Genomic DNA, 25,579 nt, shown 5'->3' on the forward strand with positions numbered 1-25,579 from the left:
TAATAGTGATGATTTGAAATTTGGTTGTAAACGTGCAGAGGGGATAATGCAATAGTGCAACTTTATTCCTATATATAATCCCTGTTCATTATAAGCTCATACATGCTAGCATAGCTTACAATGCTTTTCATAATGGTACCAGAATCTCGGTGATAGACAGACTATTGAAATTAATGCGTAGTGATCCCACTTGTTCTCAAAGATCTATAAATTTTCAAGCTGTCAAGTGCCCTTGGGTGGTGTTTCTGATAACTATTCCTATATCAGTGTTGCCTCCAGTAAGCCGCCCTTCAATATTGAGTTCACTGAAGCACTCCTGAATGTTAGCGACATAATAGTGCTGATGTGTGTTTATATTGTCTGTGTATACTCAATGTAGCAGGACTATTGGTTTGGTGTATGATGGCTTGATAGCAAGCTATTTATTTTTCTATTTTATTGCTCCATTTCAGAATCTATAAAATTATGAATCCTGATTGATTTAAACTATTACTGACGCAACTATGAAAGGATTCAAACAGAAATTTAAGAGGCCTGCATCAAATAGTCCATTGCCCAAGGTAAGCTTGCCGTTGTCTCATTTTTTACCAATTTTGTCCTGGCTACTGCTTGACAGCTTTTGATCATGCCATACAGAGGAATTTATTTATTTTTAGAATTGCGTTTTAGTAAGCACTTATGTTGGTTGGTCCTGCCTACTTGAAACGGAGGAAATAGAAATTCTTTAATGTTGGTAGATTCTACTTTGTCGAAATTGTGATGTATTCTTGATTGCCTTCTTCAATTGCATTTCTGAGACTATATTTGATATTTCAAGTTGTTGTGGTGTTATTTTTCTCTAAGATCATTGCAGCACAATTATGGGAATAAATGTAACTTACTTGTTAACCAAAGCGGATGCCCCAGGCGATTTCATGCGATGGCTTATTAGGTCAGAAAGTTATTTTTTAGATAGATCCCATTACTTTGCTGTCATTTCGGTGTTACTCATCTTTTAGAGCTTATAAAAAGCTACTGTTAATTAGTTAAATTACAGTCTTGCTAGTGTACTTATGAACTGCGCAGCTGTCTGCTATTAGGATCGTTTTGAATTAAAATTAGGCTGATGTAGGCAGGAAGGCATTATATTCATTGGCAATTGATATGTGTACGCAATGGAAGCAGATTCAAGGAAATATATCCATCTAATCTTTTTGTTACAAATTACATTCGCTCTAAATGGAATCGCAAGCCTAAGTACGGTAAAATGTTGTTTAATTGTGGATTGTTAAGTGCAACAAACCTAATTTGGATAGAGAAGATACCGTTCATTTTTTCCCAGTATATCCAGCATTTGGATTCTTGACTTGTAAATGATGTGATACGATCTTATTGCCAATGCAAGAATAGTTTTATTAAAGGCATTGTAGGCTGTTTTATGGTAAGTTGGAATAGTAAAAGTGCTTCCAGACTACCGTTTTCTGTAATCTCATTTCAACGGGCAATTAAAATGTATGTTTGTGTATAATTAGACAATAATACTTGTAGATTTGCAGAAAAAAAGATTAGTGTGAATATGGATGGGATTATTGTTTAGAAATCGTCCATGGCTGACCTAGGAAGTGTTGTTCACTTTGGAGAGTAAATTTACAGTTACTATTTTCTGTTGACTTTGATAGACTTGTGTCATTTAGAGTCGCTGCCCGGTTTCAGTTACTGACGTTGCTGGTATGTTGGTGCTTTTGACTGCTATAGCTATGGCCTTGTTTATAAGGGCGTACTGACATTACTGATAGAGGTTGCTCTTCGCTATGGGAGCAAAGCACTCAGCGCCAGCTTGTTTTGCTCCTGTACAAAAACTGGTGAGATATGGTAATGTTAGGATTTTCTATAGATTTTCTAACTGGATAGCCAGAGGAGGTTAAATTTGTTGATCTTATTCTTAACTAGAATAGATATGCTGAGAACTAAAGTGCTGCAGAATTTGGTCTTATTTTAGTGGAAATATAGCCTTTTAATGCAGCCTAGAACTTCCAGTGCAAATATGATGTTGCTGGTCTGAAAAATAATTGTCTAATTACCGTCTAGAAATAATTTATGATGTATCTTCCAATAATTTCTTGCCAATAGCCCATTACCTTTCTCCGAATTGCGAATTTAAGCGACTAATGCTGAGTGACTGACAACGCTATTGAGTGGCATAATTTCAGGATATGTGCTAACCAACAGGGGGAACTTTTTCCTGGTCAAAGTAGAAATATTGAATCTGATTTGTAGGTAGAGTTGTATTCTCGCGCAGCTATTGCTAGTAGCTTTGACTAATCTTGATTTATCCTTCGCTAGGATGCCGCATGGACTCATCAAGACCAGCGAGTATGGCAGGCCGTGGCGGGCAACCATCCCGCTAAAGTAGCCGCGAAACTCACCAAGCATCCGGACGTCGACGTGAACCGCATCTGTCCCAATGTCGGCTATTCCGTGTAAGTAGCTGCAATAAATTGTAGCTTGGACTGGGCAAGATTACGTTTTATCAATTCTTGCACAGTGTCCATTATGCTGCCGCCAAAGGACTTGACGACTGCTTGAATATACTTCTGGCGCACAGAGCTGACGCCGCTGCCTGTGACATCACGGGCGCTACACCTCTACACGCTGCTGCCAGATATGGACACAAAGGTTTTGTGATATATCTGTTGTCATTATAGTAGCACTCAGTGTCAATTCTGTCCATGGTTGTAGGCCATGTGACATAATGAATATGGCAGTTGTGCATGGCACACTTTATGGCGTGCGACGCTTGAGCGTTGACTTTATAGGCTCCAAACTGACCCTAACCTCTGCTCAAAATATGAAATTAACCCTTACCCAAACCCTAACCTAAACCCTAATCCTAACCCAACCCGATCCTAACCCTGTTATCACTGTTCAAGTGTTGCATGCAATTATGTCGCATGCTCATATGTCCACAGATCCGCAATGGTTCCGAATTAACTCGCGCGTTACTTTTGAGGTTTGGCGCAAATGGAGTTTATATGAGTTTGAGATATGTTGTGTGTGTATTTTTCGTCCGTTGCAGCCTTCAAGTCGCGAATATTCACGTTGCGACTGCTTTTTTTTTTGTGCCAGAAATGGTGCAAATTGGATATGTTCAAATAATTGTTAAAGCTGTTACTCTATTCTGTTCTACTATGCAGCGTGAATATTTATGAAACTGGTATCGCTTTAAATCTGGTTGATGTGTGCTTGGTAAATACAAATGGATAATAACAGAGACAATTTTGATTCAATTGTCGATGAGGCCTTATTGTCGATGGCCACAGGCCTTCGAATTACTCCTGTCCCAGGTATTTTTAGGCCCGAAAGGCACGCGGTCAACGTGTTTTTACATCTGTTGCAGGTACCACGTCCAAACTTTTAGCGTCGCGTTCTATTGACGTTAATCGTAGCGATAACAATCAATGCACGGCCCTCCATTTCGCCGCGTTTGAAGGGCACGTGGAGTGCGTCAAGTTGATAGCCGGGGTCGCAGATGTGAATCTCGATTGCACGGACAAGGTGTGTTTTGATTGCTTTGGGTACTGTTTACTTTCCGATGCATTATTATACTTTGTCATAGGACGGAAGGACGCCGTTGATGGTGGCTTCTGCGATGGGTAGGGCCGACGTTTGTAAAGCCCTTGTGCAAAGAGGATGCAATATCCATCATCGCGATGTAAGCCTGATTTCACGTTTTGTCGTTATCTGTCTCTGTTTGAATTTCTATTGTACGGTAGTCGTTTAGCGCTCCGAGAATATTTATGTCAAAGTATTTGAGGAAAAAAATGAACACTGTTGGCGAAATGTCTTGAATAACATATAAAATATTGTGGTCTTGAATAACATATAAAATATTGTGAAAATGAAGTAATGCCTCCGTTCTGGCCGTCTTGGGCTAGTGATTTGGTAGCATATGCACGTAGTATGGAAGCTGGAGTTTTCAACATAAATTTGAACATTAACAACCCGTTATTGCCAATATTTATTGTAAGTCATTTAGTTTACACCAGCCAACGCTGTGTCAACAAAAAGAGTTCGTGTATCATCTAAAAATAGTACATTGTACGCTCTCGTATTCGACATTTCGGCTTCATTTCAATATGAATATACTATTCAATTGTATATTGAAGTTCTGTACCGCCAAGAAGCAGTTTACTATTTGTCATCAATAGTCGTAACCTATCTATGATGTCCTCACTCCTCATCATGGAATTAGCAGAGTGGTCAATAACAAATTGTATTCTATTTTTTTGTATGTCGAGCCAAATTTCACAGCTTACTCGCAGCTACTTCCACTTCTGCTCAACAGTTATCGCTCCAAAACTACGTACTTTTGACAATTTGAGTTTTATACCCTATAAAGTTGTCTTGAGATAGGTTTGCATTACTTTTTGAGCGAATCTATCATACTGCTTGGACGAAATAGTATCACACAAACTGAACATATTATCGCCTATTTTGTAGTGTCATTTTGCGTTAGTCACGAAGCCTGTTATTTGGAAAGTAGGGACCTCCAAATAACTGGAAAAAGTTTACCGCCCTCGACCAAATCTACTTTCCAAAACTACTCTTCTTGAGTAGCCTACATTTCAGACTCTTGTTTTGGACTTCCGCTCGGATTGGGGTGTTGCTGCTATTATAATTATTTGGGTAGAAATTCATGGTATTACTTTTACTCCTACTCAAGCAGGCCTACCAGTACTGACTACTTTTCAGTGTCACTTTAAATCAGATTTGTATCGGTGACTGGCGCATCATAGCAGACACCTGCATTCTCGCAGTTGCTGTTCAGTAACCTTGATCTCTTTCACGCCACCTTCCAGGTCAAGCTCGGACACACGGCGCTGACCCTGGCCGCCGATTCGGGGCACGCGAGCGTGGTCCGCTTGCTCTGCGAGAACGGGGCTAATCACGAGGAAACGTTGGTCGACGGACGTACGGCGTTGCATCTCGCCAAGCAGAAGGATCGCAGGAGCGTGATAGACGCATTGCACGTGGTCCAGCTGACGGAGGCCGCCAATAAAGCCGGCACAGGCGGTGAGATGTTTTACATTCGAAAGTGCAGTAGCGTGTGTGTATGTACTGTCGGGCTGTTATTTTCTTGAGCTTGCGATGTTTCAGCTGTTCTTGAATCAGAGTCATAGTGCCATTTTGTATGCATTTTTACCCTCCACGAAGTTTGCGTTCATTACGGAGGTGGTCACTGACCACTGGTCAGTAACAAAGGACTGCCACTTTTCAAAGTAATTCCACTCTACATAGTTTTCAGTATGTTACGCAAAACTAAACATTGGATTTGAATACCTTATTTATTTACTTATTTAAAAACCACATTACTTCTACTTCTGCTTTGGTAGAAATTTAGTCGGACTACTCAAGGATGTTTTAACTTCTCTCTCTGGGTAGACTACTACCACTTTTGCTAGAACAGTTCATAGTTTTTTAGACAGATCTAGGTCTATCTTGGAAACCGATATTTCTACTTGTACTCGACGTTACTTCTACTTCACTAATCAACTACTTCGACAGATTTATAATCCTCTCCCAAGGTCTGCTGTGCTTCTCTATTTGAGCTTGAATACTCTAGTAGACCGTCAAGTATATCGAATTAAACGTGACCTGCGAAAAGGATTTTAGATATAAATGTTACTGCAGTGTTGTGCAATCTATAATATGAGGCAGACGATTCATTTCGAGCTTGGGGTCGTTGTTTGAAATTGGAATGTGGACCAAAGTTCTAGCGACTCGGTGTCCAGCGTGGTGCAGAAGATGTGTTGTACAGAGTTATGTATTTTGAACCTTCCCAATCCCACTCAAGAAAAAGAGCGCCACTTGATTTGATAGAGGGCACCTTTTGGTGATCAAGGGCCATCATCCAGAAGCACTGTAGTAGTAGTAGACTGTCGTATAGTAGCTGAAGATGACCGGTTAACGATAAAGGTGCTTTTTTGATTTTCTTCATCCCTCCGTCCGGCCATAGCCATGCAATATTTTCAACGGATTTTGCTAGCATTCTTTCTGTCTACATGATTTCGCAGACAGACTTTGTTTTTTGAGTAAGTTGTTTTGAATCTTCATTATCTTCTGAATGCTGATAATGTGAACGATGGCGTAAGCACAATATCGTGATGGCAGTGGCGCAAAGTAAATTCATTATGTCGATGAAAACTAATACAAATGGCTCGCGTTCATTATAATTATGTTCGATAAACTGGCAGCAAATACCGTGCATTGAAACAAGCGATAGAGCTCTGTTGAATGAACTACAGGCATACTGTTATTGGGTGGACCGCAACATGTTTCGCCATAGTCGCTGATTGAATGTCAGTCGGCGAGTTTGACATTCCATAGCATGGATCTCGAACCTGAAAGCGGTCACGGTGATGTCGCCGTGGATATAGAAAGATTAATGTTGATATAGGTAGCTTGCCAAAACAACCAATGGAACTCTCTAATCCTGTCCCTTGTCGCCTTTTTAAGCGCCTTTGAGTAATAGCTCTCTCGGCCGAGTGTGCTTCAGCTTTTCATCTCAAGTACGCTACATTGCTTCTGTAGTGACTTGTGATTGTTTCTGACCCTTGAAAAGTGCCATTTTGACCCGTGCGCGCTGGACTGCACAGTGTGGTTAGTGGTGTCGGTTTCACTTGTGTGTGAAGTCGTGGTACAGGTTTATGAGTCTCAAAACTCTTTCAACGGAAAGCCGGTAATATTGTTGAATTGAGGTTGTGATTATTGGTTATGAATTATGTATGAGTGATACGTAATGTTGGCGATGTCTGATCGTGGTTTGTGTAACTGTTAAGGACTGCGGCTTAGCGTTAGCAGTAACGGCTACAGGCCTGTCGACGCGGCTACCAAACGTCACTCGTGCGACGGGATATTAGACAGCGTGCATCAGGTATATGTGGCTTTGTGTTGCATGTGTCGGTTATCGTTTTGACTGGTGTTGTTTTGAAGACGTATATTGACGACTTGGTGGCCGGGACTCACTTGTCCAGCGGTAGCAGAACTCCTAAACCGTTGAGGAGGACAAAAGAGGAGAAGAAGCAAGGCAGGAGTAACATATCACGGGTAAGTCGGTGGCTTTACGTGGTTTTATGAATAACGGGGAAGTGATTCGTGAAATCCCGCAGGAGTAAAAGATGTAAATTTTTATACATCTAGATAGCATCAATATTGATTATCCAGTTCTAGATATTTTGTATTTCAATTGGATGCCGTCACAATCGGAAGAATATGTGGTCATGGTTTTGAATGACGGGATGGAGAAGGGGATTAAAACAAGCTCAGATATTAAACGAGATAGCTTCTTGAGGCGGCTTCTCTTTGTAATGTCACAAACGACATCTGTGATCATTTTTGACACGGTCGTTTCGTCATCGAATCAGGGTGGTGTGGGGAATTTCGGTAACTAGTCTGTGCTCGAGATTATCGACAACGATCTAATATATTTATTTTGTATGCCAAGACGTGCCACTTCAGATTTATATCTCGCATCGTTTAGATGGTAGCTCATATGTTACTTTTAATTTAGCGTGCATTCACTCAGCTATGTGTTCTAGGACAATGCGGGTGTTTGATTGAAAGCCTAACACAATTCATTTACGACTCCTTCCTATCTTAACACAGTGCAGCAATCTTGCGATGTTTTCAACTCCATAATCGTTGCATACAAATGGATGTCAGAGCATTTTCCAATGCGTTTCAGGTGAAGGCGGCTGTCGGCGCTAAAATCAAGAGCAGCAGCCCGCACCGAGATTCTGACGGTTCCGGCAAGTCTGGCACATCCACGCCCCGGCAAAAGGGCAAAAAAGGTACCGTAAACACCATGTCAATGCGATTTTACAGTTTGCGGAGACGGCATCATGATATTTAATGTCGGACTCGCGCTTTTCAGATATAGCTCCCGGTTCGACGGCACTGCCTCTTTACGGAGAAGCAGGCTCGAATTTCTACGAAAAAGAGGTGACACATATTTTCTGTTGTTCGGTAGTTGAAAGATCAATTTATGGACGTTGATCGTCTGCCGTATTTGACGTGGAACATGAATAGAATTCACAGCCAAATTGTCTGGCAATATATCATACACAGATTATATACACCGAGTGGTGCCAAACAAGTTATTAAGAATATTAACTGTCAGGTTGTGTGCAGTTGTGGTTTTTTGTGGCGTCTAATTTGTATATGCAGATCATGCACCAATGCGCAATTGCTCATTCAGTTTTGAATCATACTTTACTGCTACTATTTATAACAATATACGTACACAATGCCAATTCCATTTGGGCGCAGAAAGGCTGTGAAGGCTCGGTGTGTTCTTGACAGGCAAAGACCAGCATAAATATAATGTAAAGTACATTCAAAGCTTTCACAAAGTTGTCGGGGCCTTGCTACCGGGTCTTACTACCAGTTCTAGACATGAGATTTTTCCTTCTATATTGAACTTCCCAGTGGTTACGTGGCCGAGATCGACATCTCGTCAGTTATCAACTGCAAAACGCAGTAGATGGTTTTCTTAAAACGCGGAGATGATTCTACGAAGTTAGCCCTCATAGAACGCCTCTCTTATCGACAGCTGAAGTTTTACGATTCTAACTCGTCACTCGATGTATCTTCCACTTGCTCCGCAATGATGACTAACGTATCGAAATCCATGGACTCGCTGAGACCGACCCCGGAAGAGGTTGAAGACTCTCCCGCCGCCACCAAGCCCGCCGCCAAGGTTTTGTGAATTTTCGTTTTTTCGGCGCGAGTTTTCTCTCTACCCTGACATTTTTTAGGGTGGCGCGGACTCCACGAAAAAGCTTGTCGACGTCGCCGTGGTGACCAGGTTGGAAAAGGTAAAGCCCGTAATATATTTTCGACCATCGTACATATTTCTACGGTCATTAGTCATATTACGTTAGTTGCGAGAGAAAAAGAGAGAGATAGTGTTTATTTTCATCCAACCAAAATAGCCTACGTAAGATACAGACGGCAATGATGGTGGCACAGAAAATATGCATTCACACTGCACAGTCTTCGGTATTAGATAGGAATGATCGATACGACCTTGAGGGTCAACTAGTCTGATCACATCGCATCAAACAGGTACACTTGACTCTATACAGTCTGGCTGTAAAAAATGGTAGTTAAAAAGGAAAATTGTAGTAAACGATGATAGCAAATGATCAATGAAGCAATGTCTGGGCGAGGTAGGACAACAGTGTTGATATATCGACAAAAGGTGATTAAGTAGGCCTAGGTCTTTTTTGAATCTGTTATAAGGCAATTCACGGATACGTTGTGGCAATTCATTCCAGATGATAGGTCCTGAGTAGTCGATAGATCTCTCACTGTTAGGTTGCTATTGGGTGGGGGCAAGTAGATATTTCCCGTTGACGAGGATCTCGTGTAATGGGAGCGGACATTTTTAGCAGGTATGAAAAGGTACGCGAAGATGCATCAAAAGTAGCCACCATGAATTAACTGTTTTGAGGTCAGTACGCATCACTTGTGAGTGTCTTGGGGTCTTGGAAATCGTTTTTAGTAGTTTTAATTGAGTAGAAATTAACAGCAGTACTGCTACTGCAGAGTCCTTGATTACTTGACCACCTCTGGATCCGACACAGTTCTGTTTCGATGTTGCAACTTCAATAGTTTTAGGAGTTTTGTGAGGATCACACTGGGCTGTCCTGCCCGTCAAAGTATCGCCCATATATCAGCTGACGAGTAACTCTCGTCTGTCATACCGTATTCATTCAGATGTCGGAAGATCAACAGAAGCGGATATCTCATCTGGAGGAGGCGTTGCGAAAATCGCAAGAAAACAACGTCGCGAAAGAAAAACTGCAGCAAAGCGCTCGTGACGCTCACAACAGTCATGTGGGTATTGAAGCGTGATCAGATATGTGCGTTTTTCGATTCCGTGTTTGTGTCGCAATTGTCGTCGTCATCATCATTGCTTAATTTTGTCGCAATCGTTCGAAGTTAATTGTTACGCGAAATTGTGTAGATCGCCGCTTTGAAGGAGGATTACGAAACGAAAGAGAGTCGGAGGCAGACCGAATTCGAACAAATGAAGCAGGTGACTTGCGTGGGCCCGTCTTACTGGTAGCGTAGCTAGGGGGCTGGTATTGCCCCAGTGCGTTTGGCACTTAGTGAATTTGGTGATAAAAATGTTAAAACCAGATGTTATTGTGAAAGCATGATGTCACTTTTGTGTTTATAAATTCGAAAATAATTTATCACTAAATGTGAGCTTCAATTGTGATTTATGGCAGTTGGTGTGTATGTTTCAATGTCTTTGGGCTAGGATCAGGATTAGCGGCCGCCAAGTGCCGAATTTGCTGGCCCCGTGCTGAAATTTCCAATTGTGGTCTCCATGACACCGTGCCTATCGTTCTTCGAGATGCTTGTTCAATTTGGGAACTGACTGTAATTGGTATTGCATGCAATGTATGGGAAGCTGAAGTCATACGGAGAAGGATGTGCGTTTTTTAGCAGTCCCCTTTGTTACCTGTATGTATGGTAGGCTTGCTTCGGTCTGTGATGTCATCGGTGCGCTCTATTGGTGGTAATAATTCATCATGCTTCAAAGTTAATTGAGCAATTGGTTCTAAGAGTCTCTAACATGGCGATCCATTAGGATTATCTATGGTTTGTTGCTATCAAGGTCGTGGATTCGGCTTCACTTCACAACCGTGTTCGAGTATTACTCCGACTTTTGACTTATTTGCATCAATCCTGTAAATCTACTTGGAAAATTATATGTTTAGTACATTTTTCGTTATTACCAACCACTTATGCCACAGAAAGCAATGAATTTTGTGAAGGTATGCCTACGTGACATCTGGAATGACACTTAGTAACATTTGTAAAATTTGGTTCAATTTTAAGGCAGTAGGAATCCAAGTATTTTAACAGACTCTGACTCTAACAAGAGAAAACTTAACGAGACTCTGCAGCCCTGGTAGCTACTGGCTTGGGTTAGGCTTTCATCCCTGTCGTCAAGTTTGGTCGTGTTTCAACATCTGTCCTAATTTTTGTCTTCCAACAGCTCTCGGTTGAGTTCAAGCGTCAAAACGAAGATTTGCTGAAGAGACTCAGCAACCACCAGAATTTGGCCGGCATTCTAAACAGCACCAGAGAACAACTACGAAAACAAGAGGAAACCAACACAGTGAGTATCAAAGCGTCTATGCTATGCGCTACGCATGTGTGCCAGTTTTCGTGTTGGTAATCTAATCTGGTACGTCAAAAATGACCCTAGTTGCAGCTACACAGTGTGGAAATTCTCTCGTGGAAGTTGTGTAGTATTTCTGGGAGAATATCAACGGACTATAGGGTGAATAGCCATGGTTTCCTGTTTTAACAGAGTTAGGCCGTATTTCCCAGATTTGCGAATGTAATTTGTGTGGCAGTCACCAAGTGAATGCGTACGGCCGCTTTTAAACCGATCGAAACCATCACGTGTGTGAATTCGTTTTTTCAGAATTTACGTGAAGAGAACAAGGTTCTGCTCGAGAAAATTGACGAAATGGAGAATCAGAACGACGCTCTGAAAGAGGAGGTAGCAAACGGGAAGAAATCCGAAAGGTTTGTTTGTAGATGATATAGAATCCCGTGAAAATTCCATGTCTAAAATATGAAGCCATTTAATCACTTTGTGGTGGCCCAGAGGTGGTCAAAGTAGTCAACGTTGGTACTTGTTTTAAGTAAAGTAAAAGGGGGAGTGGTCTGGTAGCATAACCGTTTGTGAAAGTACTGCAAGTGATCAAAACCTGCATGGGCGCCAGGGTGGTAACCAAGTCAAAAGGGTCCGAGTCACGAGAAAATCACGCACGTATAGTTTTGACTCGAGCCAAGTCGAGTCATTTTCGATTCACTACCGAGTCAAGTCCGAGTCAGCGAGCGGAGGATCGAGTCCATGTCGTGGTATTATGACTCGAGTCCAAGTCTATATCATTGTGTTGACTGCCCAGTTTCCAGTTAAAGTCTTGTTAAGCCCACTTTTTATAACTCTGGTGATATCGAATTGTTCGCATTTATAATATACAGATGTTCCTCACTTTTAGCAGTTGCTGTTTACTGGTCGCATTTTCAAATACCAGTACTAATAGACGAAATCCCAGCAGTGTGGTTACTTTAGTATTCTTCATGATTACAATGGAATGTCTGTCTTCGCAGTCTGAGTCACGAGTCATATGACTTGGTTTGAGTCAAGTCGAGTTGATACACTGATTGACTCGAGTTGAGTCATTTTCGTATTTTGAGAAAACAACTCGAGTCAAGTCGAGACATCAGAAAATGGTGACTCGAGTCATTGCAACCCTGATGGGTGCTTTAGAAAAGTAGAGGAGTACTTCGTTACTGACCACCTCTGTCCGTACGGCGTATACTGTCTTAATTGCGCGACTGTATAATATTTTTTTCCAAAATATGCTGTATGCTGGCTTTATATTATTGAATTGTGGGTTTGTGAATTGTGAATTTTGAAAAATTGCGTGCCCGATAGTTCTATTCTTCAATAAAACGGATGTTGTTTTGTTCTATTTAAAAATTATCACTTTTTTTATTGTAAAAACGGGAGCTGAATCTCATCTGTTTTTCACAAAATGCCCGATGGCAGGCTGCCCCAGAACATAGAAACCGGGGTTCCAAGTCAATTTTACTTTTATAGTTATGACTCCAGTCAAGTAAAGACCGAGACAGGGAGCAGAGGGTCGAGTCCGAGCCCAAATCCAAGTCATTGTGTTCACTGTTCAGTTCCAAGTTCAAGTCGTGTTCAACCCATTTTTCCAGACTCTGCTTGGGTGACATCGAATCCCTCGTGTTCACAACATGCTGATTTTCCTCTCTCTTTCACACTTAGTTTCTGACCGTATTTTTAAAGTACCATCAAGCTACTGATTGACGAACTACCAATACCACTATTTTTCGAAGTTACATTGAAATAGCTGTCTTGATCATTCTATTCTCGAGTCATAAGGCTAGGTCGAGTCATTTGCCGTCGAGTCATCACAGCCCTGGTTGAAACGCACGCGATCCCCACGCTGAATTTCCCAACGCTCTTGCAGTTCGATTATCGCGCAAGCGAAAGAAAAAATCATTGAAGCGGAGCGCCGTTGCAACCAAGCGGAACAGCGGAGCCGCGATTGGGAACTCAAATGCGAGGAGGAGCGTGCCAGGACGGAGGAATCCGAGAATCTGCGCCAGGAGTTGAGTCGCAAGGTCGCCGACGCCGAGAAGCGGTGTGCGGACTTGGGGCGAATACGTAACAATTTGGAGGAGGCGTACGCGGGCAGGGAGCGCGAGCTGGCCCTGGCCAGTGAGCAGCGGGCGGAGATTGAGGAGAAGCTGGCAGTTGCCGCTAAAAGTCAGAGGACCGCTGAACGCGAGGTGGGATTTTGTTGTGTCATATGGGGGTCTAAGTAGTCTTCAGCACTTGAGTACAAGTAGAAGTTGCTTTCAGAACTACATTCATTGCAGCAGAATTTATCAGCTGGAAGACTTTTCATGTGCCCCTTATGAGAGTTAACGGCAAGATAAGAATAGGGTTACCATATTTTGAAATCGACGCTTGTTTCAAATCATAAAAGTTAGTTTACTGAAATCGCAAACAGTTGATTTTTGAATATTTACTGAAAATCTCGATGTGCTGATTAAAGAAAAAGGTTTTCACTTTGACTCGGCTCCCGAATTACTCGCTTTTTAACAATGCCCATCAACAAAAAGGCCATTTTCCCGATTTGACTGCCGAAATACCCGCTTACACGCTAGGACGTATGGTAACCCTAGATAAGAAGCATATACAATAGAGATTCAAACAAAAACCAAATTGGCAGTGTGACCTATGACATAATGCGATAACGAAACGGAACGCTAAGCATAGTCAGCTGTACCGGCAGTCTTAACAAAGAAACAAGAGAAAATCAATTTGAACTATGCAATGCACGGAAGATGTTGCACAGTTTAATTCTACTGCAATGAACGTAGTCTTGAAAGCAATATTCAAGCTCAGTACCGCCAGTCACATATTCAAGAAGTGGGAATTTCGAAAATTGACCGTGTGGGCTTTTCATATCGTGCTCCATTGTGTGCCTTGATAAGAGGCACACGCGTCTCACATACTAAAGTACGCCTACTCGGATAGAAGTGGAAGTACAGTAAATCTCTCCTCGCGTACGAGTGGTAGTTGGAATGGCACAGATGTTAGAAAATTGACGAAGTTGGTTTTTCCTGTCGTCCTCCGCTGTGCCGTTAACTTTTGGTGATAGTTTCACCCCTGTTTCGCCCTGTTGTTATGACAATTGCGTTTGTGAAAGTGATGAAGATACATACCGGAGCTACTTTCTACTTTGATAAATCTGACGGGTAAAATATTTGCCTGAAAACTTCAGTTGAACTGAAAGTATTCTATACAAAACTTCTACAGTAAGTAGGTCTACTACATGTAAGGGATACGCATTTTTGAATAGAAGTATTTTGTTACTGACTATATCTGCTTTTGTCATAGTTGAAGCTAGTGGTTTTTCATGTCTTGCTGCATTGTGCCGTTAACTCTGCTGATGAGTGGCCGGTGCGTTTCGAATATTCAGCAACGGAAGCTGTTCTAAAAACTATTTTTGGACTTAAGTTTCTGTACCGCAAACCGTTTGTTCAAGATGTGTGCTTGGCAGTTGCTTTGTACATGATATTGCAATCGTCTCTATCTGTTCTCGAATCTAGCTGTATAAGGTAACCCACAAAGTTATGATGCTCCTTTTCATTGTGACAATCGTGTAATTTGTAATGTAATTTATTGAACGTTTATGCGAGGTATAAAACAGTAGGGTTTATGAACTGGGTCACCATTTGACAGCAGTACCCAAATACTGAGCTTGAAATGAGATACCTGCCATTTGCCCATCCTTACCACATCGTGACAACTGGTCATGGTGTGTTGAAGGATACCAATTGTGATGCTGATCAGGTGCTATCAGAGTACACTTATACGTCGCCTTAGCGGTTTGCCAACTGTCCTGGTACTTTAACAGCCATGAATCTGTTCAGATGATGTGCTATCTGCTCAATCCGTTCTGAAAGACGCCAATGGTGAATAATTGCTATGCTCCTCATTTGGCATGGCCTGCTTTTGTTTTGTTTACTTTCTCTACGTTTGATCACGTGTATTTAGTTTCTCATGTTTTTCCGTTAGATTTCATACTTTTGATATTGTGGTTCGATAGGGATTAACAGACGTTACTAAATTTAGTTGAAAAAGCTGAAGGAATCACGCACCAAAGACCAAGTTACGCTCAGCGCTTATAAAGATGAGTTGGAAAGTGTGTCAACATTGCTAAAGGAAGCAGGTGAGGCGATGTTTTGATCTTGATTAGAGCTGTTGTGGTACAGCTGCTTAATTAAAACTGCACCCAGAGGCTCGGTTACAAAAACTTGAGAAGATATAGTTTTGTAACCTTGAAAGGATAAGATCTCGATGTTATCTCAATTTGCTACCGCTGTTAGCTTTGTACGCCGTTGACCCTTAGTTCTTGTCAATTGAGTTTAATGCTGGCGCTGTTGTGTTTGTTTCTAGATTACCTGTAGCGAGAGAAATGTACTATTTTTTTAGTTGGTGGTTACTCATGTCTGCTCTATGCTTAGTCATAACTTTTGTACTATTTTCGAACTCGAAATTTTCACCTTCTGTGTTACTCATCATTTTTTCTCCTCACAAAGGTCTGAAATCCGAAGGTTCTACGCTCGGCGTCAGACAAGACGTGGTCTCATTACTGAAAACGTTGAAGGCGAGTGTTATTTGTTGTAGATGTTGTTCTTGTCTGGTGATTTTTTGGATTCTGGATGTCTTTGTTGCGCGTGAATTTATTGCTATTCGATCGGTTATTCGAAAGATTTGTGTTGGATCGTAGGTGGTTTTTTGAGGTTATGTGTTATATTCTATTTCAATAAGGGAATTTACATTTATAGACTTGAGTTTCTGATAGCTTTGTCCTCGTACTATAATACTGATCAAGTTATTGTGAAAGTGGAAGAGATTGTCAAATTGTAGAAACGGCAGTGTTGAGTATATTTTTTCCCATTATGCGAGTGTTTTTCGTAGTTTAGTGGATGTGTAGCGTAAAATTAGTTATCAGTCGTACTGGTTTGAAATAACTAGTGACGCTTCCAGGGTAATTGCGTAAAGAGATTGATTCCGTTATAATTGGTTCAATTATGGATTTCTTATCACATTTTCGTAGTCATCCGTTTGGGTTGTCGTCACAGTCTGATAAGAATGCGCTCGGCTTGAGTTCACTTGGTGTAGAGATTTTAATAACAGGGTTTGTAGATATGTATTGGATGCTGTTCACCCACTTCAACAGAGTAGGTCAGCTCGGTTGGTTTTCAGTGTAGTCTTCCTGAGGCTAGCACAGTGCCTAATGAATGCTAGGCTTGAGGTTGTGTTATTAGTCGATTGCATGTCATCCGCTTTACGTTGTTGATGTTAGCGTAGGTTGATTTGATACGTTTGCGAGTGTTTGTTTATATGATTTTCTCAGGGTATAGACGTAATCCTTGTGTGTACCTCCTCTGAGCTATACCGAGATATCACGCTGTAGTCATTTTGTGAAGCTAGTAATGATTAGTTTACCGTGTTCGTGAGATAGACAGTGTTTTGTAGGATATTTTACGCAGTTGAGAGTTGTTTGGTTGGGGTTAATTTAGGGCACATTCTTGTGTAGAGTTGTATGAACACAGCATTCTATTTTCCTCTGCTTTCATCTTTCTAGAAAAGTACTTGTTGTAGACAGAAAAGTTGATGGTAGTCGAGTCTCTTGATTTTGTTTTCGGATTACTTGTTGCAGCTCTATTTGAGATGTTTTTTCAATTTACTTGGCTCATAGTTTAGTTTGCCTCCGATATGCCTCTTTAGTTTTGAGCTTGGGTGGTCTGTATATCCATTTTTGGTCACTCAGTATCTGTAGGCAGCCAAATTTAGCATGCAGCTTTTCAGTGCAGCTGTAATTGCTTAATCGTCAGTTTGGTCAAGTGGTTTGGTTTTTTAGACGCTATGTTGCAGGATGATGTCATTGGAATTATATGTACATTGCTCATCCATTTTCTTTGTGGATGTGTCTCATTTTGGAACGATTGCCTTGGCAAGATGGCCAAACCAGGAGTTGGATTGGGTTGTTGTTTTTTGCATGGTCTTATCAGCGATTTTGGTGAGATTAGCTGCAGGCTTGTGAGGATTACTACGGCAATCCGTGTTCAATTTGATGTAATAATATTTTCATGGGAGTATCGGAATGTGTGAGATGTTGCCACCGACAGATCTGGTTAGCTTTGCCTTCAAAGGTGATATCGACCACTGATATGTTTTCTTTGTGTTTGGCTAGTCTCTACAAGATCCAAGATTATCTATTTCCATATTGGCACCTTAGACAGACTGCTCAGTTGAAGTGTTTTCTATCTCAGATTGGGCTTGTGTTGTATATATTCAGGTCAGTGACAAGGTCAGACTAGTCCATTTCTGGGTAATAATTTTTAATGGGTAATTTTTTAGCAATGTGCTGTTACTAATGTACCATATTATAGAAAATTGACCCATTAGTCATGGTTACTGTGACTAATTTGTCTGACAGGTTGACAGAAACAGTAAATGTGGTAAATCACCATTTATGTCAGAGGTAATTTAATCGTTTGAAGTGTGTGTCGTAAATATGAAGTTATGTTTTATCAGGCAACAGCAATACAGCAATAGTTTCTTGAAATGTGTCTAGGTGTCTAGCTGGAGGCAGTTGTGGGATTTTCATTATGATGTCACAATATGAACATTGGATTATGATATCATAAAGCGGTTACTATGCTATTTAAACATAGTGCTTTCTTGACCTTGAAGTGCCTAAATAGTGGAATTTATCTTAATTATCAAGTTCTGGAGTTACATTGATGGTGACAATGCCGTTCAACTTATTCAAAAAAGGCACTGGCCAAAAGAGTCCACGCAATAAGCAGCCGAAGAAGGCTCAGCCACAGGTAGAATACGTTTTATTGCGCCGGTGATCATATACATGTCTGTCATTTGTGTAACTTTGTGTGCTGTTAGTGTTGCACTCCATTGTGGTTTGATAGTCACATTCAAGTTTAATTTTGACTTGGCTAACCTGACTACGCTTCACCAGGTCGAAGAGGAAAATGCTGCCCATACGAACTCTCAAAAGAAGGATCTTCAAGACAAACTTCACGTAAGTTGCTTCAAGTACCGGTACTCGTACAAGTGACTAGTGGCCTATATTTTTGTGTTCCTGTGCTCAAAGAATTGTAGCTACACATTTTTTTTTCAAATTAGATTAAAATTAGAACTAAATCTACCCAGTTTTTCCAAATTAGATTAGTATTAGCATACTGAATTCGCGAAATCTTGAAATGGAATCAAGTTCAGTTCGTATTTAATCGGAGCATGAGAATGCCTAATGTCTGTGCTGCAAGCTTGGTTCGTTTCGCGCTGTACAGTTTTGCTAGGTACCATTTTTAGATAACCATGCTATCTCTCTCTACAGATCCTAGTCATCCTTTGATATGCCTAATAAATATAGGTAGACATACATGTTTGTTTATGACTAGGTTCTTAATACAACCAAATACTCCAATTTTCAGTAAAACCAGAAATTAGATTAGAATTAACGTTGAAGCACGGAAGCATTTCACAAATTAGATTACAATTAAATTACTGGCATTTCGCTCTAATTTGTCGAGAATTATCTAGCTGTCCATGTCTGCCGGTAAAGTCTTCCAATTACAGTCACAGGCCTAATTGTATTCTTGCGATTGATGTTGTGACGTGACAGAAGCTGCGTCATCAAGTTCTGTACCACGAACCGGCTATTTGAATCGGGGCTTCCGAAATGGTCCGGCGCAGTCTTGACATTCGCAACATGTCCGGATTTGTTTTCAGACATCTATAGACGCAAAGAATCGAATCATCGAAGATCTCGAGGAAAAGTTGAAAGCCGGAGAAGACGCATTGCATGGAAAAGTGGCGGAATGCAGCCGTCTAGATTCTGAGCTAAGGCACGCCAGGGTAGGCTGTGTGTTATTGAATCGCCGTGAATGCTGTCTTGAAAATCTGCATTAGGGCTGTTCAAAAAAAAAAAACTTCTTCAGATTTCACTGGCTATGTGATAAAATTGTTAAGTTGGTGAAAAAAAACGCTGCACACCAACTTTGTCTCAATTCCAACCAGTAGAAGCGACATTCTTGCAGTAGAAAGTTTTGAATTCATCATCAAAAAATTCCAAAATTTTTCTGTCAACCCCATAAAATTGTCAGGCTGTCACTAGAGATGATGCACACTAAATTTGGCTCAATTCCAACCACTAGAAGCGAAGTTATTGCTGTAGAAAAATTTGGATTTGAATAAAATAGTGTTTACGATGACTGACTCTTTACTTATTTATTATAAAATCATGGAATTAGAAATTTTTCTACTGTAATAACTTCGCTTCTGGTGGTTGGAATTGATCCAAATTTGGTATGCATCATCTCTACTGACAGCCATCGTACACCATCCCAGTTCGTGTCAACAGAGGGAGTTTGTGTACCATCTAAAAATAATACTTGTAGCTTGAGCGATATCTTCGCTTCGAATATTCAAAATTTGATGCTGGTGACGTCATATTTGGTGATACGATTGTTAAAAGGGAATGCCCTTTCCAATTCTCTACTAAGTTGCTTGCTGACGATTACCCCTGACGGGTGTCAGCCGAGAAAATATTCGGGTATATTTCAATATGAATATAGCCTACTATTCAATTGCATATTGAAGTTCTGTACCTCCAAGAAGCTCTCAAGTCATAAAACTGTGGTAAATTGTTCTCTTTGTACTTATTTTGTTTCTCTAATTCGTTTTTTGTATTTTTTATGGTGACATTTGTCGTCGTGGGTTAAGGTACGGTACGCTAATGTGGCCCGTTGCAATTATTATTTCCAGGTATTTATATTGTTTTCATTTACTTTGAAGTTCAGTGACGTGCAGAATGCAGAAGTATGGGAAATTATGATTTTTGTTTTAAAAATTTAGCGATAAAGAAATTTGCAAAGCCGACTGCTGTGTTGAATATAGTTTGTTTTGCTCTTAGCTTTCGCTAACGACCGTCGAAGATGAGAAAAAGAAACTAGAGGAAGACTTGAGTACGGAGGTGAAGGAAATGCGCGAGGAATTGATAAAGTACCAAATGATGCACCAGATTGAAGACTCGGGATTGTCAAGGTATTTTCACCCTCTCTTGAAATGGGTTTAGCGTTTTCTCTATATATGTCTACAGCAGAGGCGGCCATTAACGAAGTAATTATACTTTTATGCCTACTTATGTAGGTTTTTGCGTACTTTCACTAAGTATGCCAGTGGTTATTTTTTTAGATTTCTACTTGGAACAGTTTTTTAGAGGAAACTACTTACCTCTGTTGCACACTGAATTTTGTAACGTAACGAGTAGCTTGGGGTACGTTCGCATTGCTTTTATGAGAGAATTGTCGATAACAACTGGTAAAATCGCCCCTGTGAAATAACAACCGGTAACTAAATATACTTTTGAAAATTGGCATCTATTTGTGCGGGTTTGCGACTCAATGAAAAACGCGTGCGACACTTTAACATGTGACTTCACAGCCCCAAAACTTACCCTAACCCCTACCCTAAATCCGAAATCGACACTTCTTTATCGTAACCCCAAACCTAACCGGAACCCTATCCTCATCTGAACCATGCCCGGCCTTAACCCCCAAATTTGACCCACATCGTTTGCCGAGAACAGAAAGGGCCTATGTCACGTTTCATAGTTCTGAAAAAATTCAATTTAAAGGTTCTACGTATTCATGATGATTATGGAAAGATCTCGCAGCTTTTTATGTTATTTGTTCTTTGATCCTTCTCATTGTCAATCAACTTACTTTTGGAAAAAACTATCCTTTTTCAAATCAATCCACCTGTCGGTTATTTTGTCGCGGCGACGGCTGTTGCGTGTCTTATATTGGCTGGTAATCGATTTCAGATCGAAGTCAGAATTGGACGACTTGCGGCAGCAGCTGGCCGACGCCTTTGCGGAGATCGAGAGAATGCGCGAGGACTCGATACCGCGCGACGTCTACGAAGCCGACTGCGTCCGGATCAAGAAAGACGCGGACGCTCTGAAAAAGGAGGTCGCGAAGACGCTCGAGAGGTTCGCGATGCTCCAACTGGAACTCGCGAGCAAGGAGCAGGTGAGTCACCCGCGACGTTTACGCACCTTCGTGAAATGCTTTGCCGAATTGTAATGTCATCGGTCGTTTCGGAAGTAGCCATCTCCGTTTGACTGCTAGAAGTGTTCAGCATCTCGACCAAATCTGCATTTTGAATCTACCCACTCGAGTTCCTTCCAGACGTTTGTTTTCTATCTCCAGATACAGAAGCATTGATGTGTCTCGGAAATCGCAATTTTCGCTTGTAATTGAGTAACGATTCACAGCGTTACTGTTACCACCACTTGAACACCGATGTTCACTCTTTTCAGGAGCTGTCCGACATGCGCGTGTCGCGGAACCAGAGCGAGGCCCGGTCTATCAAACTCGAGAACGAGGCGTCGCAGCTGCGGGCCGGGTGCCGCGAGTCCGACATACAGGTCAACGTTTTACGGCAGCAGCTCACCGACACCAAGCAGAAGCTGGGCAAGGCCGCTGATGAGGTGGGTGAAGCCGTTTGTCCGGCGTGGTTTTTGTGTTTAAGCAACGTAGTGGTGCGCGAGCTGCGCAAATTAGGGCTTCTAAAACGTGTCGAATTTTGCAAAAAATTTTGAACCGGACTTTGAAAAATTCATTTTCATTGGATTTCCTCCTAAAAAGTATTTGTATTGCATCTTCCTGCGTGTTAGTTTACTCGAAACTGCTCAAAATCTGGGGATTGCCCTAATGTCGATCGAACTGATGATGGGAATCGGGCTTCCAAATGGTGTTTGTTATTGCGTGCGTTCCATTAGCTGCAATTTTTGGTATGTTAATGTGCGGGATAGTGGCGATGCAACCACGTGGGATCGCGGCCTTGAATTTACCGGGTCGCAGCATCCAGATTTACACTGTTGCGCTTGCGCCGCTGTGCCTTCTGTTGCGTGGTAAGCTGGTAACGTCATAGTCTACAATCTCACTCTTGCCCGATGTATCGGTACTGTTTGCGGCACCGAAATGCTGATAGTTTTGAAGGCTGTGATGCTATTTGTGGTTGGTTGCGAGTAAAAAGTCGGACGGAACTTAGAAATTCTGGAAAACTAGAAACTCCTAGTCTACCAAATCCCGTCGTCAGTAACGAATTTCTCTATTTTTTAGATCACTCGAGAGTAGGTTTGCCTCCTTGCATTATATACTACGTGGTTGTGTTTTTTGACTTCTACTTCTACTCAACAGTTTCTAGGCAAAACCGATTCTAAAATACTTACTTCTTACTTAAAAATGGCCAATTAGACTTGTACTCCAGCAGAAAGTTACGACGTTACTTCTACTCATACTCGAGTATTGACGATGACTTCTTTGACCACGCAATCAGGCCTGAGCTGCTTTTCCCTCCCTGACAGGAATGTCGACAGTATAGTGTTATGGTGGAGTGTCAGGATTCTTCATTGGTAGGTTGTGGGTTCCATCCTTGGCCGGGTCGGACCAAAAACGTGATTAGTAAAACTGGTGTCTGTCGCTTCCCTGCCTGACGCTCGGCAATTCCGGGATAGCATGGAGGGCTGGTGCAAGACTTAGAAAGCCTTACAAGGCTATATCTGCATCTTTCTTGTCCAGCGACATATGCACGTAGCACGCCATACACTCATGGTATGCATGTGCGCAGATCGTGTGTATGTATATCATAAGTCGGTGATGCAAAAACATCAAGGACAAAAATATATTTGTGTTTGGTAGCGTGTCCAGTATGTTGTTCGCGTTGCGCCAAATTTTTTTCAACTTAGTCTCATAAGTAACTGCTAATGACAATTGTCTCTCCAATCTGCCGCAGGTCGAATCGCTTCGAACGTCGCGACGTGACATGACCCTCCGTCTCGCCGCCAAGCACAGTGAGCTGAATGAAGGCGAGAGGAAGAACATCGAAAATCTCAAGAGCCAGATCGAGAACCTGTCGCGACATCTTCAAGTGAGTTGAAGCTTGGGTAGGCGTTTGCGGGCCGGAAAATTTGATTTCTCGTGTTTCGGCAGGAATCAGAAAAGCGGCAGCGGGAGACGGTAGCGATTTATAGGGGCCATCTGCTTGCCGCGATTACGGTGAGACAAAATTTATTTGACATTTATTTTGCTTGAGGCTTCGTTTTTTGGTGAATTTCAAGATTTTTGATTGGTTCGAGATATCGAAGACGTGTCAGATGTTAAAAAAAATTTTCTCTGCCTTGCAAAGCGATTCTATGGGATTTGGTTGTGCTCGGGATGAAACTGCAGTACCTGAGTAATAGCATGTACTTCGGCCTGATGCCTTTTATTGTTCCACCTCCAACTTAGCTTGAACGGTTTTGTAAGCTTGGAATCTTGCCGTCAAAAACCCGGCCTTGTTGTGGTTCTGCCTGATTTTTACAACTGCCGGACGAGGACAAATAGTTTTGGAAGTCCCGTTCTTTGGTATTCTGCTTCAGCGACGTGTAATATGAGTCGTGAGATCCGCGCGTTAACTTGGGTTGCTAGCAAAATTATCCGTGGCGTGTATAATTTCAGGCGACATATCAGCATGCGACACTTGAGCATGAGCATGTGCGTTAAGATTAGGGTTTGGTGTCGGTAAGGGTTGGGATGTTAGAGTCAGCTTTGAGGTTTATATGGCCACATGCTCCAGTGCCGCTTGTTCAACTGTCATTTTTTATTGTTTCGCACGCTCCAATTCCGGCAACTATCATTTTGAAAACAATTTCGCTAGCTTTTAACAAGCGTCAGACACCGTTATAACCGAGCTCCTACTCGTCTATTATTCCAGGGCCAACTGGACGAAGACGTGCAGCAGGCACTGCAAGAGATCATAAAGTTACGCGGGAAAGACGACGATAAACTATTACAATTAGCGTCGCACGCGGCGACGTAACGGTCGCCGCGCCAGTTCGTTTTATGCAGTTACCAATTTATCTATTGAACCGCAATGTTTACTTATTTACGATATCAATCACACCATTTCATATTGTACCCGCACGCAAGAATAGATTGTAGAATGGAAAATTGTTCTTGTAAACGGACCGCTGGAATGTCGCGACTGGTGTATCGGTCACAATCTATACGGCGCGAAATGGAATACCTTGGCGATATCGGAGGCCGATCAAATCTGTGCTACTGTGCGTGTTATGTGTTTTCGGCGGCGTTTGGATGTGTAATACTTATACTGTTGCTATAGTCATATTTGTTTACTAAGTAGCGAACTCTTTACCATTTCATATACGGCCTAGCCAACTCGAGAGCGTTATATGACTGTAATGTTCTACATTCCACGGTACTACTGAAATATGAAGTTCCCGCGAACTGCCGTATTCCTTGGTGGACTGAAGCGGATTGAATGCGTTTTCTAATTAAATGTCTGTGTCGATGTTGAGTGGTTTGTTCGTTTACTGCAGATCAGTTAGCTAGAAGAACTGCTTTTGTACTCAGCTGAGAAATGGAAGTTGCAAATGCTGGAGCGAGATAGTGTAATGGTTATGCGTCCGGCTTCTCGAGCGGTAGGTCGTGGGTTCGATCCCCGGCCGGGTCATACCAGAGACTCGAAAATTGGTATCCGCAGCTATCCTGCTAGGCGCTCAGCAATCACGGATAGCATGGAGGAGAAAAAAACCGGGGGCGCAGACTAGATGACCTCATGGGGCCGTATCGCAACTCCGTCGTCAAAGCATCTCGATGGTGCAGGCGAAAAAGAATATCATATCTCTCTCTGTGATGATTAACGCTATTGAAGTAGGTGCCCAGCCGTTATATAAACTTGAATAAATTTGCTATTACTAGTGACTAGATTCTGTGGTTGATGGGCTGTAAGTGCCTGTACCCTGTATGCTTCTGTGCCGGAGGAGTCAGTAACGAAAGTAGGCTACTGTATGCTCTTTCGGAATGCTCGACTTGTTTTCGTATTCTTTCACTACCGACTCAAATAGATAAACTTCGGAAGTTTTTAAAGTTATAAACCTTATAATTTTCGCCTTCTGGATTTTGTCGAGTTGAACAGTTTCAAAATCGGATTGCGTCACTTCTGTAGCTGAAATCGGCTGGAATGCCGATGATGTAGCCTCTGACTAAGTTTGACCTGTTTATGGCTACAATATGTCGATGTCACGAAGATCCATCTTGCAATTTTGTCACCTGTCACCGCCGATTGACAAACCAAATTATGCCCTTTCAAATCAACCACTTACAGATGTACTGCTAGTACAAATACTTTTTTATATTGAGAATTGCTACTTCTGCTCGTGATCGAGTAGAAATTTACGCCGTTATTACTGTTTTTTACTTTGGTGTCATCGAAGTCTACTCTGACCACGCTCCTCTGGCTTTGTGGTGTATTTCTTGGCATCACATTACGACTGTCCAATCCCCCGCCATCGGCACGAGAGAC

The 25,579-nt window shown here is 41.8% G+C and overlaps 3 protein-coding genes across 5 annotated transcripts in view; 1 reads left to right on the forward strand and 2 right to left on the reverse strand.

Moving 5' to 3' along the window:
- LOC145448107 (lipase maturation factor 2-like) overlaps positions 1-18,624 on the reverse strand; it is a 105,578-nt gene extending 86,954 nt beyond the window's left edge. Inside the window, exon 1 of the mRNA XM_080326431.1 lies at positions 18,610-18,624. The gene's annotated coding sequence lies outside the window, so the exon portion shown is untranslated. The remainder of the gene's footprint in view (positions 1-18,609) is intronic.
- The window catches only part of LOC145448122 (protein yippee-like 3), an 80,849-nt gene extending 62,216 nt beyond the window's left edge, over positions 1-18,633 (reverse strand). The window contains exon 1 of the mRNA XM_080326449.1: positions 18,609-18,633. The gene's annotated coding sequence lies outside the window, so the exon portion shown is untranslated. The remainder of the gene's footprint in view (positions 1-18,608) is intronic.
- On the forward strand, positions 132-24,571 carry LOC145448106 (uncharacterized). Of its 3 annotated transcripts, none has more exons than XM_080326427.1 (27): positions 134-560; positions 2,323-2,459; positions 2,525-2,655; positions 3,377-3,534; positions 3,596-3,691; positions 4,839-5,052; positions 6,819-6,913; positions 6,973-7,086; positions 7,724-7,829; positions 7,913-7,980; positions 8,591-8,737; positions 8,796-8,855; positions 9,760-9,879; positions 10,010-10,081; positions 11,054-11,176; positions 11,489-11,592; positions 13,074-13,395; positions 15,251-15,347; positions 15,718-15,785; positions 18,165-18,227; positions 18,938-19,063; positions 20,121-20,251; positions 21,033-21,240; positions 21,531-21,701; positions 23,009-23,143; positions 23,206-23,271; positions 23,969-24,571. In XM_080326427.1, exons 1-27 carry the CDS (start codon positions 504-506, stop codon positions 24,071-24,073), a joined length of 3,294 nt encoding a protein of 1,097 aa, XP_080182553.1. In that variant the 5' UTR covers positions 134-503; the 3' UTR covers positions 24,074-24,571. The 3 variants fall into 3 exon arrangements, with proteins under 3 accessions (XP_080182555.1, XP_080182553.1, XP_080182554.1); XM_080326428.1 differs by lacking the exon at positions 134-560 and adding an exon at positions 1,445-1,841; XM_080326429.1 differs by lacking the exon at positions 10,010-10,081 and having other exon boundaries at positions 132-560.
- The last annotated feature ends 1,008 nt before the right edge of the window (positions 24,572-25,579 follow it).

The sequence above is a fragment of the Botryllus schlosseri genome, chromosome 10 (genome assembly GCF_051294905.1).
Source record: "Botryllus schlosseri isolate E-star chromosome 10, Bs_hap1, whole genome shotgun sequence".
Classification (NCBI taxonomy): domain Eukaryota; kingdom Metazoa; phylum Chordata; class Ascidiacea; order Stolidobranchia; family Styelidae; genus Botryllus; species Botryllus schlosseri.